At 41.8% G+C, this 16,863-nt stretch overlaps 1 protein-coding gene across 3 annotated transcripts in view; it reads right to left on the bottom strand.

The window, feature by feature from the left end:
• SHANK2 (SH3 and multiple ankyrin repeat domains 2) overlaps positions 1-16,863 on the bottom strand; it is a 412,637-nt gene that overhangs the window by 21,547 nt on the left and 374,227 nt on the right. For 2 of the 3 annotated variants that reach the window (XM_063333193.1, XM_063333194.1), the window contains one exon: positions 229-288. The exons of the other annotated variant lie outside the window; for it this stretch is intronic. In XM_063333193.1, the coding sequence (XP_063189263.1) occupies positions 229-288 (60 nt within the window). The remainder of the gene's footprint in view (positions 1-228; positions 289-16,863) is intronic. 3 annotated transcript variants of the gene reach the window in all.

The raw sequence follows: 16,863 nt of genomic DNA, 5'->3' as shown, positions 1-16,863 counted from the left end.
TAAAAGCATTCAGTAAAATAAATATCATTTGTCCCCAAACTGAAAATGTAAGTATTGCAAGGTCAAAGGAAGAGATTTACTTTTCAAAAAAATGCAAAGAAAAAGTTTTTTTGGCATTTTTAACAAGGCAACGCTTGAGCATCATAAGTCGTGCAAGCCGAGCACTTTTTATTGCTGCTACATAACATGCATGCTTTAGTTTTAAGCCTGCATGCATTTAATGTTTACTTAGTGTGACTCGAAAAACAATCCTCTTCTTCAAACCTTCAAAATGTGAAGGGAGAATATCTATATAGAAATGGAAAGAAGACCTTTAGAAATAATGAATCTGTACAGCACTGTTTCAAATAGAGATAAGCTGACTGTACCTAGTCATCAGAATTTCAGTGATATTTTGGACAATAACAAGTACTCCAGAAGTGCTCTTTTATGCCTATTCTCCTTAAGTAATCACATCCTAATTTATTCACACTCTTGGATTATTAGATTAGCATTAGTAACTGCATCGCGTGTTTGAATGAAACTTTTATATGTATTTTATATTTTAATAACTGCCCACTCTGGGAACGTATTTAGTTGTGGTCAGAAACAGACCAAATAGGCAAAGTCCAAATCTGAACTTCAGCGTTTGGATACGGGATTCTGATCTACCATATGATGTGATCCTAAAATACAGGGAAAACTTTAATCAAGATCTGCCAAAGTTTAGTGTGTTAGTTTTAGCCCCGTCTCCAACTTGGTCACAAGCAAAGCTCACGAGTATTTAATACATAACGTCACTCCCTCAGACTGAAGACCTCAAAGTACCGTATAATCAACTAATTATAGCCTGACAGCTCCTTTATTGCCACTTCTACTGCTATGAAACTAAGGCACGGAGAAATTAAATGACCAGCCTAAGCCAGCAGGATAGTCTGATTTTTGAAGCTGTACTAGAATCCAAAGTCAAATCATTCCAACAGGTTTCCTTACTACGCCTTCCGCTGCATTTGCTTTCCTAAGAAAGCACAGACTGCACTCTAGGGTGTTAATTCAGTGTCTTTTCCTTTGAAGTTTCACCAAAGTGAGGATTAGTTATCTAGCCTGTGGTATTTATGTGAGTGAAATACCTTAGCCTGGCTCCTAGGCTTCCACAACGTGAGTCAGAGCAACGTTACTTTTCAGCAATCAATCAGATCCATCTCCCAAACGATTATTTGCTTCAGCAAACACGGAGGGCTACTTCATTAGGATCCTATAGACTTTAAACCCCCGGGTTTCTGGTGGTCTAGAGATGGTGTAACTGTGCCAAGTACCAGACTTAGGGATTTAAGTTTTACCTCTCACTGGAGAGCAGCGCACTCGGGGCCCTGGATATGGATATGGATGGGAATAAGGCAGGAGGAAAAGAGCTTTTGGTCCTTCTAAACAGTAGATCTGTCTGATGCAAGGATGATATTTTAAATGGGAGAAGAAGAGAGGGAAGAACTTTTAGCCTTCTGGTTAGGAAGAAGGTTGTCCTAGAAGTGGATATTTCAGTGTCACAGAGGGTCAGGGAGCAGGCAGGAAAGGGAAGGTTGAGCAGAACCAGTAAGCTGAACACTGTTGAAAACTGTCTCACAAGAGTGGTGTTGCTGTTTCTTTTCAATTGAAGTTAGCATTCAATTCTTGTCATTGGTCTGCTTTATTTTTTGTGTGTTTTAAATCATCCAGTGGAAGGAGAAAAGGAAAAAAAATTCTTAAAAACATCACATGTATTCAAAAATCAAACAAACTTCAAGTCACATTTCATAAGACTTTGTAATACAAACTGTGAACTTCTGAAAGAAAAATAGCTGCACTTCTGCTCAGCAAAAGGCATCAGAAAGCAATGGTGTAACCACGAACATTTGACCTATACAGCAAAAATATGGCTAGACTGTAGAATCGTACTCAGGGGATCTATCGCCAAGAGCTTCAACTGGGCAGAGATTTCCAGTTAAGTCTCTCCCACCCTTTTTTATCATCCCAGAAGCCAAACAACTGGTCTTTGGGATACAGAAAGAAGGAAGCTTTGGAAACTGAAGCACTAGGTACTCAAAATCTGTAAATAAGAAATGTAAATATACCACGTAAGAACTGATCCCCTTTATTTTTAACAGACACATGTAACCATATACCCATTCAGACAACAAAAAGCTACAGGGAAAGAGTGATGAGGCTATGACAGACACTTGAAAAGCATGAAAATATTTGTTGGGGGATGAAACATACATTACCCTCCAGCTGCACTGATATTGCTAGACAATACTCGAAGTCAGATCCTAATTTCGGATCTGACCAAAATATCAGTTGGTACCAACGCTTAACACCATCTACTATTTCCAGTCAGAAAAAAAAGACTTTGCTTCGTGTAAGTTTATTGCAGGTTTCTCGTCTGTAGACAGGTTCTCAGTCCTTCGCGCCCTACGGCTGCTCCCATTCAAGTGGCGCTTGTGCCTTGCCAAGTCTAGCTAAAGCACGCCGAAATGGGAGAGCAGAGCGGGTTAGAGCTCAAGCTGCTTTGCAAGGAACTCTTTAGAGGTTCCTCGCGTTGTATTTCCAACGGCAGCACTGCTACGTCTGCGCAGCTTCTTCTTTTGCCCTCCTGCCTCGGATCAGAAAGCAAAGGTAGAGTGGAAGTTGTCATTTTAAAACTACGACATAAAAAAAAAAAAAAAATAATCTGTGAAGCTGCAGCAGCAGCAGCCAGTGTGTGGAACGAGATTTATTCTAAATGGCAGCAGCTACATGGCGGGTCCTGCAGAATACGTCAAAATCTTAGCGCCTGGCCGCAACTGCACCACACTTCTGAAGTGAAAGCACTATGTAAAATAAAAACATTCTCACTGTATTGTCAAACGTGCTCATTAGGCCAAGAAAATTAACTGGCTGAATTGTATTTAGCTTCATTCAAACTCATCCCAAAGAAATAAGACGTAAGCGTATTGGGACAAACCTTCACCTGCCTTTGCCTTTAACTAGGCTGTTCATATCCACCGTACCAGTGTGCAAACCATGAATGCACCAGCAACACATGTTCAAAAGGCCGCACATACTGGAATAATTGGTCAGGCTTACTAATCGGCTTCTCTCCCAACCTCCTTAAATACTCTGCAGCATGCATTTCTCGCACCAACGAGAGGGGAATCTTACAAGCTCGCAGTGGAAATTCTCCAAGGATACCTTTACAAACAGTTTTAACAAAAGAGATATAAAAAAGCCACAGAATGGGTGCAAAAAATTTGCACCTGGTGTGAGGTGTGTCGACAGTGTGGCCAAAGAAGCACGCCTCCAGTGGAACTCTTAAAAGGAACGCAGCTGGATGTAGGTGGAAGGGAAGAAATATTCTGGAGCGGGAAAAAAGCCTACACTGGAGGTCGGCCATGCCAGCTGCATTTCATCGTTAAACCGGTCATTTAGCAAAGTACAGCCACAAGCACGCACGCACACACATGTATAAGGGAGCAATCTGTGGCTGACTGGTAGAGTAACAAAATACTATCATCTGCTTTAATTTGAATAACTTCAGTCTCGCAGAAAGACAGGGAAGAAGAGTCTACGGCTCACTGGACAGAGGGCGCAGCTCAGTTGTTGTCATGGAAGAGGATTTTTAGGCCTACAGTTATTCTCTAGTATTTGCCAGAGGAGGAATTTATCACTGCTTTGCCACATAAACTCTTCTGAACCTTTACGAGAAGTTACAACGGCATCTTGAGAGTCAAACACAGGAGCCATGCTACACCTGTGATAATTAGTTCCCACCGCTCAAGGGGCTCCTGGTAACAGCATCCTTTCGGAGAACTGTCAGGGATACCACATGTATAAGCCAGTCTGATGCCTCTGCATGCATATAGCAATTTGAGTGCCACTATATTAAATTCCCCCGAGAGAGGCAGCACCAACAGATATAAAATAATTTATTGCCAAGTGCGTTTCCATCTGCCCTGTGGGTCACCAATCGCACCCCTGCTCTGCTCAGGGTGCCAGCCCTCAGGAAATTAGATGGCCTAAAGGCACAGAAAGTAGTTGCATTTTATCAACATGTAGGTCGTCTCTGATGAAAAGCTCTTAATCACAGACATAGTAGCACAGTACCCAACAGCATGTCATGACTTTTACATTCTCAAGTGGTCTGGCTGCTAGGCAAGTTGCTTTTTTTGTCTTTTTCTTAAATAATTAATATCTGTGATAATACAGGGGACAGTCTCCTCCTAACAGATTGGTTGCAGGAGATGGCTCTTATCCCCGTAGAACACATTGCTTAGTCACTCCTGGTTCAAATCCCCAGACTCTCTCAGAGGAAAAATTATAATGCTGCCCATCAAACCACCAGATCCATCATAAAAGGAACTTTGAAAATGAGAGTCAGGTGCCTAGATAGATCTGGTGGCACGTCACTATACAGGCCCCAAAAGAGAAATATGAGGTATGATCCTGGCAACATTACTTATTGTACGACATAGCCAAGACATGTGGATTAGCTCCACCGAGGGTCTTAGAAAGTGAGCTGGTCAGACCCACAGAGGATAAGAATGATCATGATCCGGTACAGGCTAACCCCAACACCTCAGGCTGGCATGCCAGAAACACCAGGCAAAGACTGATCGAACACAGTTTTGGAGGCGAGTATTGCCAAGACCTGTATACTTACCACCGAGTCCAGAACGCTTGCTCAGAGGGGATGGGATAATGGAGAAAGAAAACTCAAAAAACAGCTGCCTCAAGAAATGACTTGTATTTGTAAGAAAAGCAATGAATGCCTGGCACAGAGTAAAAAAATGCTCGTATGAAGTTAAAGTGAAAGAACAGAGGCAAATGTTCTTCAAATACTAGCAGCACACATTGTTAACAGTGCAAATATGAACTACAAAATGTTAGACTAATCTAGTCAGCCAGAATACAATGTTAGCCAATGTAGGAAATGGTTGAATTCTGCCACTGATGGCCTTATGGCTAAGAATTAAAAGGACAGGCACATTAAAAAAAACCCTAAAAATCCTATGGTGTGGTTACTTTTTCTTCCCTCCCCCTTTTGCCTGGCGTGTAGGCATGGGCAACGAGGCCCTCTCGGTTATGGCTCTCTGCAGCCGGCCACTGCGACAAGGCAGCGTGGCCTGCGGTGGTTCTCGAGAGTCGCTCGTCCCTTCGGCCCCTGGTAAGCACACAGTGGAGGATGCCACTGCGTCCTCACCAGTCCATGTCGAGGCACAGGTTAACTCGACATGAGGGGTGGCTCTTTGGGAGATGCGCGTTTCAAGGACCTGCGTCCTTGGCTGCTTGAGGAAAGCTAAAATCTCTGACAGGTAGTTATGGATGGCTCTTGTGGAGGTAGCCACAATGCCCAGCTGCAGCTCCATACGGCCCATGGACTGCGACATGAGACCCATGGACTGTGCATGCTCCCTCTTGATATTTTCCAGCAGCTGCACAATCCTACTGTTGGTTTCCATCAACAGCTTCTCTCCCTCTGTTAGCTGGGGCTGCCCTCTCCAACCCCGATCCCTAGGGACAGGCTCAACACCGCGGTGCTCTTCATTCATTTCATCATTTCCCTCCTCCTCAGGAGAGTCACTTTCAAACTGAGGAGTCCTACTGAGTGACTGATCCCCGGGAGACTGTATGTCCATGGTACACTCCGGAGTCCGCGCTGGCGTTTGAAATCCCTCAAAATCCTCCCCAACGTTGCTGTGCGTTTCAGACGAGGACAACGGCCACTGCCAGCTCTCTGTGGTCCTGGCCGGCGAGTCTTCGTCAGAGGCAGGCACCGAAGATTCCTGTTCTTCGGCCGGCGTGGACGGTGAGCTCCCTCGGTGACGGCTGGCTTGCCCCGAGGATCCAGGAACCTCCCCATCTTGTTCCCCAGTGACATCTGGCAATCAAATAGAGGAGCAACAACCACTGTATCTGAGGCCAGGCAGATGGAGGTATCTACATGCATTGGACAACACATAGAAAGAAGCCAGTTGGGAAGCCAGAGTGTATGTGTTTGGGCAAACGGAAGGGCGGACTATAGTTTAGTGACTGCATTGGGCACGTGGCAGTTGACATTATTAACCGCTTTTTGGTACAAATGCACACTGTCCTGTACCCATAACACACACAGCCATGCTGCATCCCAAGGCAGGAGCTACCAATTCACCTCATCGTGACTGTGACAGGAAATGTCAGTGAACCTAGCAAAAAGCTCACCTATGCACTGCAGTGGTGTCAGTCAGAAATCCCTGGGACGAGCTCAGGGCCAAGTGTCCAATTGAGCTTCCTGGGGTGCCAGATGTGCTCCACCACTGGCTGAGGGCAGCCCTTTGTTGTTCTGAAGCACTGCTGGCTATCTTCGCTTTTGTCCGACGTCTCACGTCACCCCCCCGCCCCCAGTGCGCTCTCTCCCAAATTACTGCTGCAGCGCGACGGTGGCCGTCCACAGCATTTATCCCGCGAGCAATGCCCTCCCCAACATTGGCCGGATTTTCTGGTTCTTTTCTCCAAATGGTAGGTAACTCTATCTGAGGGCATTGCTCGCCAGGATCTCATCGTCTTCTGAAAATAAACTTAGTTTTGCCCTCCCCTGGCTACCTCCTCCCTTGCCTGAGGGCACAGGGCGGGAATCTGGGTGCAAGTGCTTCCCTGCGGCAGCTTAGTGTGCAAAGAGGCATTGTTACAGATGTTAAAGAGGAGGAAATTACGCATGTGCTTACTCTGAATCCTCCCCTACGTAAAATGCACTCCCAAAGGCTAGAAATCGCTAAGCTTTTTGCACCCACAGCGATCGCAGGCTCCCAGTAGAGTGCGATCTGCCCAGCAGCGTTCTTCATTACGTCAGTCAGTGGCCATAACTCTCACCCTTTCCATGCTTCAGATAAAAAAACCCGAGTCCCCTGCGGGGCTTTTTGGGGACAATTTGGTCATCAGAAATTAATCTGGGGCGGTCTGGCTAACATGTTGCAGTAGGGTAGCCCAAAGAGCCTGCATTCCTCACGCTCAGGCAAGGGACCCGCGGGAGAAGAGCTGCTGTGGGTAAGACTGTGACCTGGACAGTGGGGGCTGACCGTGGCGAGCTGCCCGTGCTGCTCGCGCTACAGGGGTCTGAATGCCAGAGCATCCCAGCCTTGAAAAACGTTATTCTCTAAAGGAGTCATTTCTGCTCTTTGAAATACTCTATATGCTGCTCTTCAGACCTCAGTTTGAAGCCGCAAGCTTACATCTGGAAGGTGTTGCTGAGGTCACGTTAAGTGATACTTCTGGTTCTGTTTATGACTCAGGGCTTTTATCTTGTTTGATTTTTTATTTATTTATTTTTTTATTCCATATGATTTTAAACGAAAGCTCCTTCTGACAGACCCAAGCATCCCTCCTCCTATATCTCAGTCCCTGTCTACCCTATGTGGCACTCGTCATTTCTACACCCAAGTGCCTCCAATATTGTACTGCTCTAAATGGGATTCTATGTGGCTTAATATAATTATGATTTTTAAAATTCTAAAATAATGGATATTATTGGTGCATTTAGCATATTCACTACTTCAAAGTATTCACATTCAAAGTATTCACATTCTCTCTGTGTCTGGCTGGACTGTCCAGTTGCATGTTTTATGGAAAGTGAGGATGAGATTGTATTTGTAAAAAGGCATGAGCTCCTTATGAAAATGAATTTTAGGGACAAACTGTCATGCAATCATTGGCTCTTCCACTCCATGGAGATTGGAAAGGGACCGTATATCAACCTAACTGTAATAACTGCTTCTTCCTTTGCAATTCTTCTCCCCCTTTGCTGAATACAGCCGTAGCTGCAATCCGTCATTAACAAACCTCTCTTAACAACTATCGTGTAGGACCATGAAATTATTTCTCAGCATTTTCCTATTTGAGTACACATGAAAAAAAGAACAAAAAAACCAGGGGACCTATTTTTACCACACATAGCAAACACACATTTCAGTTAAATTCTATGGAATCGGAGAAAGATAAGGGATCATATGTATTCATTCTGGTAGAGCCACTGGTCATACAAAATGTCTATTTCTTTTGACATGTCAGCAGAAAATTCCCCGTATTTGAAAACAAATGTTCTAAACAGAGCCCACTTAGCAACTGGTAAGTAATAGAAGCAAACTAAATTAAAAGTCAAAAACTGAAGCAAAACAAAATAAAAAAACTCCAAACCTCACATTAAATTATGAGTATTTCTGTAAATAGTATCACTGAGTTTAGTTTGTTCAGATTCAGGGGGATCATAACACTTTTGTTATTTGTGCATGTTTAGACACTTGCCAGAGGCTTGCGAAGAAAAGTTTCTCTGAAAAAGCATGATAAATTTTTGCAAAGTTCCTAATTCTCTATGAAAATTTACCACTTGCTGTCCTCCTCATCGTTATTTTCAGCCTCTCAGAGCTGAAAGAACAGCATCTGGCAGAGGTGACCTATAGCACAAATGACAAAGAGTACAAGCAAACAGTCACGGGCAAAAAGTTAATTGTGGAAACTATTGGCGAATACTTATGAATAATGAATACATTTCACAGGTTTTAGGATAGCCTGCTAACTTGGCTAGCAATGAAAAGGAGGAATATTCATAACTGTTATTATTCGTAACAAAGTGTTCATCAGCTCTAGTAACTCCGGTTTCTGGAAGCTTTGTGAGGCATTGATGTGGGGCGTGGGGAAACCGAGGGTGCGTTACAGGCACGGCCTTACACAAGCTTTAGGTCACTACGGAGCAATCGTGGGTAAACTGCCTGAAAGTCAATGGCTGACACCACCTTGATGCACGTGTCAGTCTCTGCCCAATAAATCCATTCCTTGATGACCAAAGGTCGCCCTGAATTGAGACCGGATCTTGGTAAGATGATTGCACCAGCGGCTAGGTTGGTGCGGCGGAAAAAGTGTGGCGGTTACAGTAGGGGCACTGGAAAACTGGGTTTGGCCAGAAACTGTCTGATCGGCCAGAGAAGAGGCTGACTGCTTCAAACAGCTGCCGGCAGTGGGGTTAAAGCTGGCTGAAAGAGTTCCCTCAACTGTCTTTATCTCATTTCCTTGGCAAAGGGGTGATTTTAAAAAAAAAAAAAGAGGGCATTAAGACGGTCAAGTCAGAACTGGCTACGGCCCAAATGTGGTTGATCTTAGTTGGCTGTTAATTGGCTTTAAAAAAAATCTCTCCCTTTTAAAACCAAGCCTTAAATATAGCTAAAGAAGCACAGCTAGCTTCTTTAGGTATGAAGCAAAGGGAAGAGGTCAGATTCTCCAATCTTTCTAGTTGTTTCCACCTTACACACCATTCCTACATGCAGCATTTTGCTCACAGTGATATACACGATTTACAGGCAAAATAGGTCACTTATGTCTTTTATAGATAGCTTTACATTTATACCTAGTGATACCAGCCAACAAACTGGCAGTCTTCAAAGTTGCGACTTGCTTCATGTTCCTAACCTCACGTCCCTTGCTCTGACTGGGCATGGCTCCCATTTTGATCCTTAAATGACCAAGTAAGGGAATCAGATAGGAGCATGTGTATGGGCTAAAGGAAGTACGAATATCTGGAATTCAGTGACCCGCTGCACTTTAACTTTAGTGTTTGATCTCTGTGAGTACTATGCAGCTATTTCCAACAGTCGCACGGGACTCACAGGTCTCTGAAGCCTGTTTCTTGTTTTACCTCACTGATTGTGTTGTGTTTAAAGAAAAAAAAAATGAGATCTGTTATTAAAGTGGTCCATGTAATAGTAACTAGTGAACCTTCATCAAAGTCCTGGCTATCTTCCTTTCTTTCCTGTTAGACAGGTCCTCTGTTTCTGCAGCGATGCCCGTAGCTGGCTGCCTGTTTGCACTGGGCTGATACAGAGCTTGGGCTGATGTGGTAGATCAGCAATTGCTCCTGGTGGCCACAGGAGAACTGCTCCATCTTTTGTGCCTGCAGGGGTGACCTGTGGTTTGCCCCATGCGGTTCTGAGCGTGGTGATCAGAAGCCAGGATTATTCCAGCCTTTAGGTTCATGAATACGTCCAACATTTTGGAGCACCGCTATACCGTGCTGTCTCTTTGCCCCACAACAATCATTACCAGTGAGAGTCCTTTAAGTCTGCTATTAGACGTATTTAGGATCATAGCAATAATTGGGTTGAAATACACAGAAAACCGAGCAGTCGATTCAGCTGTAGGGATAAAGGACTGAGACAGAGGCCAAGAACAGAGCAGGGCTTTGGATATAGACAAACTTTAGAGACATCAGAGGAATTTCTTTAACTTTTGTTCACTGAAGAACATTTGAGATTTATGCCTGTGTTGCGCCTTACCTGCCACTTGGACTGGCAGTTGATCCCTCCCCTGAGATGTGCTGCTCTTTAAGAATCCCTCCTTTTGAAATCCCACCATTTCTGTTTCACCTCTGCTACTGGATCGTTGCCTTTTCCATTATCTTTCCTTTTCAGATTCCCCACCAGTGGAGCTGGACGTGAGGGGTGGGGTACCGTCTTCCTGCTGACAGGTAGGTGGAGATGTTCCTTGGCCACACCAAGTGGGCCAGGAGCTCAACAACAGCGGTAACACGGTTGGGGAGCTTCCTGGGACCTGCCTCTGCTGCTCTGGACCTGGGCCTCTGCCTGTATCTGCATCATGCCTCCTGGGGTGGGTGCATTTTTCAAACTGCTTAGGTACCAAGGTGATAGATGCCTTGTAAATACCTAAGATAGATACAGACAGAAACTGTACCAGGCGCAATCAGTTATGCAAAACTTCATACAATGCCAATTGCACCTATATGCTGTATTTCACCCACCTTTTCTAGCATCTGCAGCCAACCACAGTCAAATATTTGGCACATGTATTTTTCCTTTTGAAAAGTGATGGGAACACAGGACATTCATTCTTCCTTGGTGTCAACAGGCCTAGGCACATAGCCCTTAATGTCAGGTACTGCATATGCATATATTTTGTTCCATCGCCTTCCCTAAATATGAGTTTGCAAGTTCAGTTTAATTTCTTTCAGTAGCCGATAAAATTTGTTTCCTTGTCAATAATCTGCAAAAATCAGTTACATAAGCAGTACTAAAACTAAAGGGGGAGTCTTTATGTGCTTATCAAAAATGCATAGAGATTTGTTTAAAGTGCATTAAAATATGGTTGTGGTGTTGCTTTTTTCTTATGGAGTATATTTCTTTTATTTTTAACTATAAGTAGCTTGTTTTTAGCATAAAGACCAGGAGTGATTATGCGTATAATTATAACTTTGCAGGTCTGAAAAAAAATAAGCATCTGAAACAAGTAGGTGCACTTATTTACATTGTATTTTAGATTTTTGTCACTTCCCACAAATATATATATACATATATATCTGCAAAAGACCTTGCCCTGCTTAGTTTGTAAAAGAATAGCTGGGAAGTAACCTGATAAATACTTCAGGGCGAATATGGGTGGGGAGAACTATGTAAAGGACAAGCTGGGCAAACAGTGCGTACTGCAATCTAGACAACGCTTTCAAAGAAGCAGATGAGCAAAATTCTCTCAGCTTTCCAATACCAATGAGGTGGTAGCAGAAAGGCGAGACCCTACTGATTTCAAAGGAAAGCTTGATCAGACTATGGAAGTTCATGTGGTAACGTTGCTTGTCATAGAAGCAATGGTACTCGACTAGATCTCTAGCGTCTCTGGGGAAAACCGGGTGACTCCTATCTGCAGACGGTTAGAAATGGATCTCTGTTACATTAGCTATGCCCACTGAAAACTAACGTCTTTCTTTTTAGCTATTCAAATAGGAATAGATGTATAAAAATTCGTCAAAGACCAAAAGGAGGTAAAGTATAACTAGGCCTTCAACATACTGCTAATAATTTAAAGACTAACCTTAGCTAAAGCATTGTTTCAGAGTAAAAATATTAAAGGCTAAGATTTAAATTCCAATTTGTTGTTTAAGATCACATTTAGAGGAAAGAAACAACAAGTTCAGGCTATAGTTATGTCATGTAAACGTATAGTTAAGAAATATACAGAAAAGGAATGATTAGGCTAATCCTCATAAATCTGCCACCACGAGCACATTTTAATCTGGAATTAACTTCTTCCAGCCCCGCCCCAAATGAACAATTTGCAGGATTGTGCTTAAATCACAATGCCAAAATCCCATATGTCCCGTACTGCAAACAATAGGCAGAGAATATTACTTTAGCAGTTAGCATAATGAGGAAATAACATAAGTGCTTTGCAATACAGTCAAAACCATAAGCCATTTGAAACACTCTCCTTCTATGAAAATTGAGTAAAAATACTTGTATGTTCTCTGGGATACTGTCAACTCTACAAAGTACACTAAAATCCAAAAAAGGGAAAACTACGCAAAATAAATCCGTAAAACATAAAAACTGCTTAGTGACTAAAATTAATCATTTAACATTGAGTATCTATAAATAGCATTATATGATTTATGAAAATGATTTGTATATATTCACAATAAAAGTCTATCAAAACTTTCTTGAACGAAAGTCTTATTTGTGTTTCTAGGGCTGAAAATATCTTCACATTAGTACATATAAGTCACATTTACATATTATAATCACACCATCAAAAGTAATTTTAAGGAAGGCAGAAAACGGATAGGTTCAAAATCTTGCTACAGATACAATTTTCAAGTACCAGCTCTTTAACAGTATGTTCAATTCATGAAATAATTATACAGGCATTCAAAATGCACCTGCAATCCTGAAGCCTTACAATTCAGCCTACCTTGAAAGAGGAATGGTCATTGTCTAACAGTGGTTTCTGTTCAAGAACAAAAACAAAGCAGAGAATATAGTCAATACCCACTCCTACCCTGCAAGCCAGGTGGAATTTAAGTGGCAATTTGATGTTCTGTTTAAGAGACAGCATTTGAAAATTTGGCCTAGTCACAAAGGAAAGACAATCAACCGAAAGAAACCAAAAAGAAAGGTGGAGGACCTAAGACACTTGCAGCCTTCTCTGTTCTTACACTTACTCTCACGCTTCCACACCGAGGGGAAAAACCAAACAAACTATGATGAATTATCTAAAAACATTTATTTTTAATTATATTAGAAATTAATTAACATGGGTATATGAACATTTGAAGGAAAAAAAAGAGAGAAATAGCAGCAAAGGGAGTTTTGAGATGAGGGAGGTAAATCCTTCATCTCCCTGGCTCCTGAAAAAGAGAGAGAACACATTAAAAGTGTTGAAAAAGTTTTCCACTGCCCTAACTGTTCCATGTTGGGAAACTCATGCAATTTCTACTGTTCCTCAAGCATTTGTGATTTTGAATATATGGTTAGGTATTCAATTAGTAATATCTGAGTATAGCAAGCGACGCTCACGTAAGCCAACATATTTAATTTGTCTGTTTCCAACTGCTACAAACCCCACATTTTCTTTAACACTTACAATTCCTTTTCCAACTTCTTTTATACCATTGTCTTGTTTGGCTGATGTAGAAAGGTTTTGAAAACCTTTTCAATTACTGTCCTGTGGTAAAGAAAAACAAGTATCACGAAAGGGCGCTACATACTCGAGAACAAGCTGATAAATTCAAGACGCTACTAGTGTAAATGAGGAGAACACCCACACAGAGACTCAACTGACCACTGCTCAGCATTCCCAGGGTTTTCAAAACATTAGTTGAAGCTGCCCACCTCAAGCGACATAAGCCCTGCTTCGAAGAACTGTTCAGTCCTGAGAGTTACCAGTTAATTTAAGATTCTGTGCCAGAAGTTGCTAATCAGCACATTGCCGGCTAGGTGCCAATTTTTTTTTTTTTTCAGTGGAAAACATAGGGTTAGCATTGTTCTCCTTGAAACATGCCAACTTTCAATACTTTTCTCTTACAAAGTGTTTCAAAAGCACATATGCTGTAGGCATAGTCCTAATCCCATACCTTCTTACACGGCTGTGGACTCCCCACAAGTTAGACTGCAGGTCGTGAAACCTGTAACCTTGCTACGTCAACAAAAAGACAGGGCCCGTATTGTTTTCACACATATACTTCACAAATTCCACCCAGAGTCACTGCTTTATGCTTGCAAAAAATGACAACCTGATGACAACCTTTATCTTATTATTATATTGCTATCTCATTAGAATTTCAAATACGTAATGCAAATCAATTACTTACACGGATACCCTTCAAGAATTCTTCATTAAGCCTGATGCCTTCTGCTCTCATCTTCTATAACACAGTGTCTGGTGAAGATCAGAAAACCTTCTTCCTACATAGAAGCACTGCGGATGCTGGGAACTATCAAAGGAGTCGACGTTGTGAATGCTGTAAAAGTTGCTTTGATGGTATTTCCATTGTTTCCTGCAGACAAATCTCCATCATCAACTCCACCACAGTGAAATAAAAAAATGATTTTTGAACCTAGACGTCTTTGTGAGTGGTTTCTTCAAACACAACATAACACTGTAAGCTAAGCCGCTGTTTGGCATTCACGTATATATATTTGCTCTGCAATTTCATTGTTTCAGATGCCATTAGAATGTGCCACCTTTGAAACAATGGACAACAGGAATGGGATGAAGTGTGAATGCTTATTGCAGACAGAGCTAATAATATTTCTTTTGAATGCCATCAACTGATATTTTTCTATTCAAATGCCACTAAGACTTGATGCCAGGCAACAGTAGTCTGTGTTGACGATATCACAGTTATTCTGTATCTGAGAGGTGGTACTAGCATCTAAACCCTTCAAAGGAGGAAAATCCTACATGCGTATTTGGTGCTGTAGCCCGCATCAAAACCCAAAGATCAGCAGCAACACGTAGCAAGGGATTATTTTATATTGATTACCATATCGAATCTAAGCACAAACCAACCCCTAGCTCACAACTGACACTCGTGTGACACTGTCAAAGTAATATTTATTAATGCAGAAGAACTATTTATTTTGTCATTCCCATTTCACTATGACAATTCAGCCTGCTGTATTCTCATTTCACTATGACAATTCAGCCTGCTGTATTCTCAGTTCTGTACTTTCTCTTAGAGGATTTTTATATTAGGTTTTTAAAATTAAACACTGTCCACTTTAGCTTTCACTGAAAATCCCAAATTACTCACTAAATCAAACCCAGTTTCTGGGTAATAAAAGGTTAGGAGCATGAAACTTTTAAATCATGTATCTAGACATTTACAGATCTTAGTTTATGAGTATGTTCCTAAAGTATCGTATCATTTTAAAATTTTCCATCCACAGGAAGTTATCGATAAACAAGTCAAAACAAAAACTGAAGGAAAACCCCTTTAAAACCAAGCTTTTCATGAGCCACATAAACTCTTTATGAACGGAGTTAAAGGTATTATTTTAAAATATTCGTTTTGAAAGTCTAATGATACCTATTTTCTGTAGTGATGATGAAAATTATGACAAGAAATTATTTTCTTTTGATGTTTTATTTTTAGAGTATTTTCAAATCTTAGTCTTAGTTTGCCACATGAATATTTTGGTTATCCTTCAGTATTAATGGGCTAACTACGCATTACCTAGAATTATATTTTAAGTACTGCCTCCAGAAAACTCCTGCTGCAACTAACTGTTAGTTTACACGCTGCCATAACTTCCTCATTCAACAATTCTCGAAAACCTACAAGTCACAAAAGAAAAAAGAAGCCTCTTCCCCCTCCCGGATAGCCCGCAAAATCCACAAAGTAGTTTTACTATTGCAAACACGTCCCCCTCCAAACATACATTTTGAAGTCGGGTGCTCTCTCTGAGTCAGGCAACTACTGTAAGCAGAAAGTCAGTGGCACAGATGAAGCACAATTTACATTTTTAGTAATTCATGCCAGGTAACTGCAGTAAAATGATAGTACTGTCCATGCCATACTGCTGTGAATCTAAAGATTTTATTATCTATCTCTTTAGACACGAATGTTGTATTTTCTATCCTGAATATAAAAAATACAACCTATGTCCTTCCCTTCTCCTACCCTCCCAATGAACCAGAATCCCTCTCAAAAGACAACCAACAAAACCACTCAAACAGAAACACAAAAGCCAGTATTTTCATCTTAATGCCTCCCTCAGCCACGACCCAGAAAAATGAATTTTTGGTTGACAGAAGGTTCTATGATAACAAGGTAAAGATTTTCTTTTTTATATGCTGCCAAAATATATTTTTCAGAAAAATACTAGTGGCAATGGGGTTTATTCTGTCATATTCTCTGAATGGAGAATAGAAAATATCACTAGCTGGAACCTCTGTTAGCGACCTGAAAGGAGGTCAGGAAAGAGCAGAAAAATAAAGAGTGGAAAATAACCCGATGTTGTCCTGTTTAACGTTACAAAGCCAAAGCTTCCCTGTTGAGAGAAGGCACTGCCTACAGCCTAGCCTTCCTTTTCGTGACACTGAACTTTGTGGAAAAGCAGGACGTAGACAGCTTTACCAGCTATCACCCACGGGCTCGGGGAGGCTGGAGACTCCTCCTTGGGCCAGACGCCATGAGAACGTGGAAATGACACAAGCCCTGCTCAGGAGAGCTTACAATCTAAGAAAGCAAAATGACATACAGGGGTATGGAAAAATACAGCTAAACACAAACAAACTTCGTATACATATATATATATACGGTTACATTTATAAAAACTATTAAAAGAGCACCACTAGTTCTCTACCTGCCCCTCTGCCTAGCCGTCGTTACTGAGATGACTGCTTCGTAGGGATCACAGGGGAAGCGGGTCTTTAGGAGAGATTTCAAGGAGAAGGTAGTGGCCTTATCAATCAGTTCAGGGAGGGCACTTCATGCATACGGGCCAGCAGGGAAGATGTTATATTGAAAACTTAAAATTGTGCAGAGCAGCATTTCTCCAGGTCACAAGTTCAAGTGTTGTGTGCAAGATCCCTACTTCCAGAGACAGAGACGGTGTGGTT

The sequence above is a fragment of the Chroicocephalus ridibundus genome, chromosome 4, assembly GCF_963924245.1.
Source record: "Chroicocephalus ridibundus chromosome 4, bChrRid1.1, whole genome shotgun sequence".
Taxonomy (NCBI): Eukaryota; Metazoa; Chordata; class Aves; order Charadriiformes; family Laridae; genus Chroicocephalus; species Chroicocephalus ridibundus.
The sequence above is the reverse complement of the archived record's forward strand: the minus strand, read 5'-3'. Positions and strand labels throughout refer to the sequence as shown.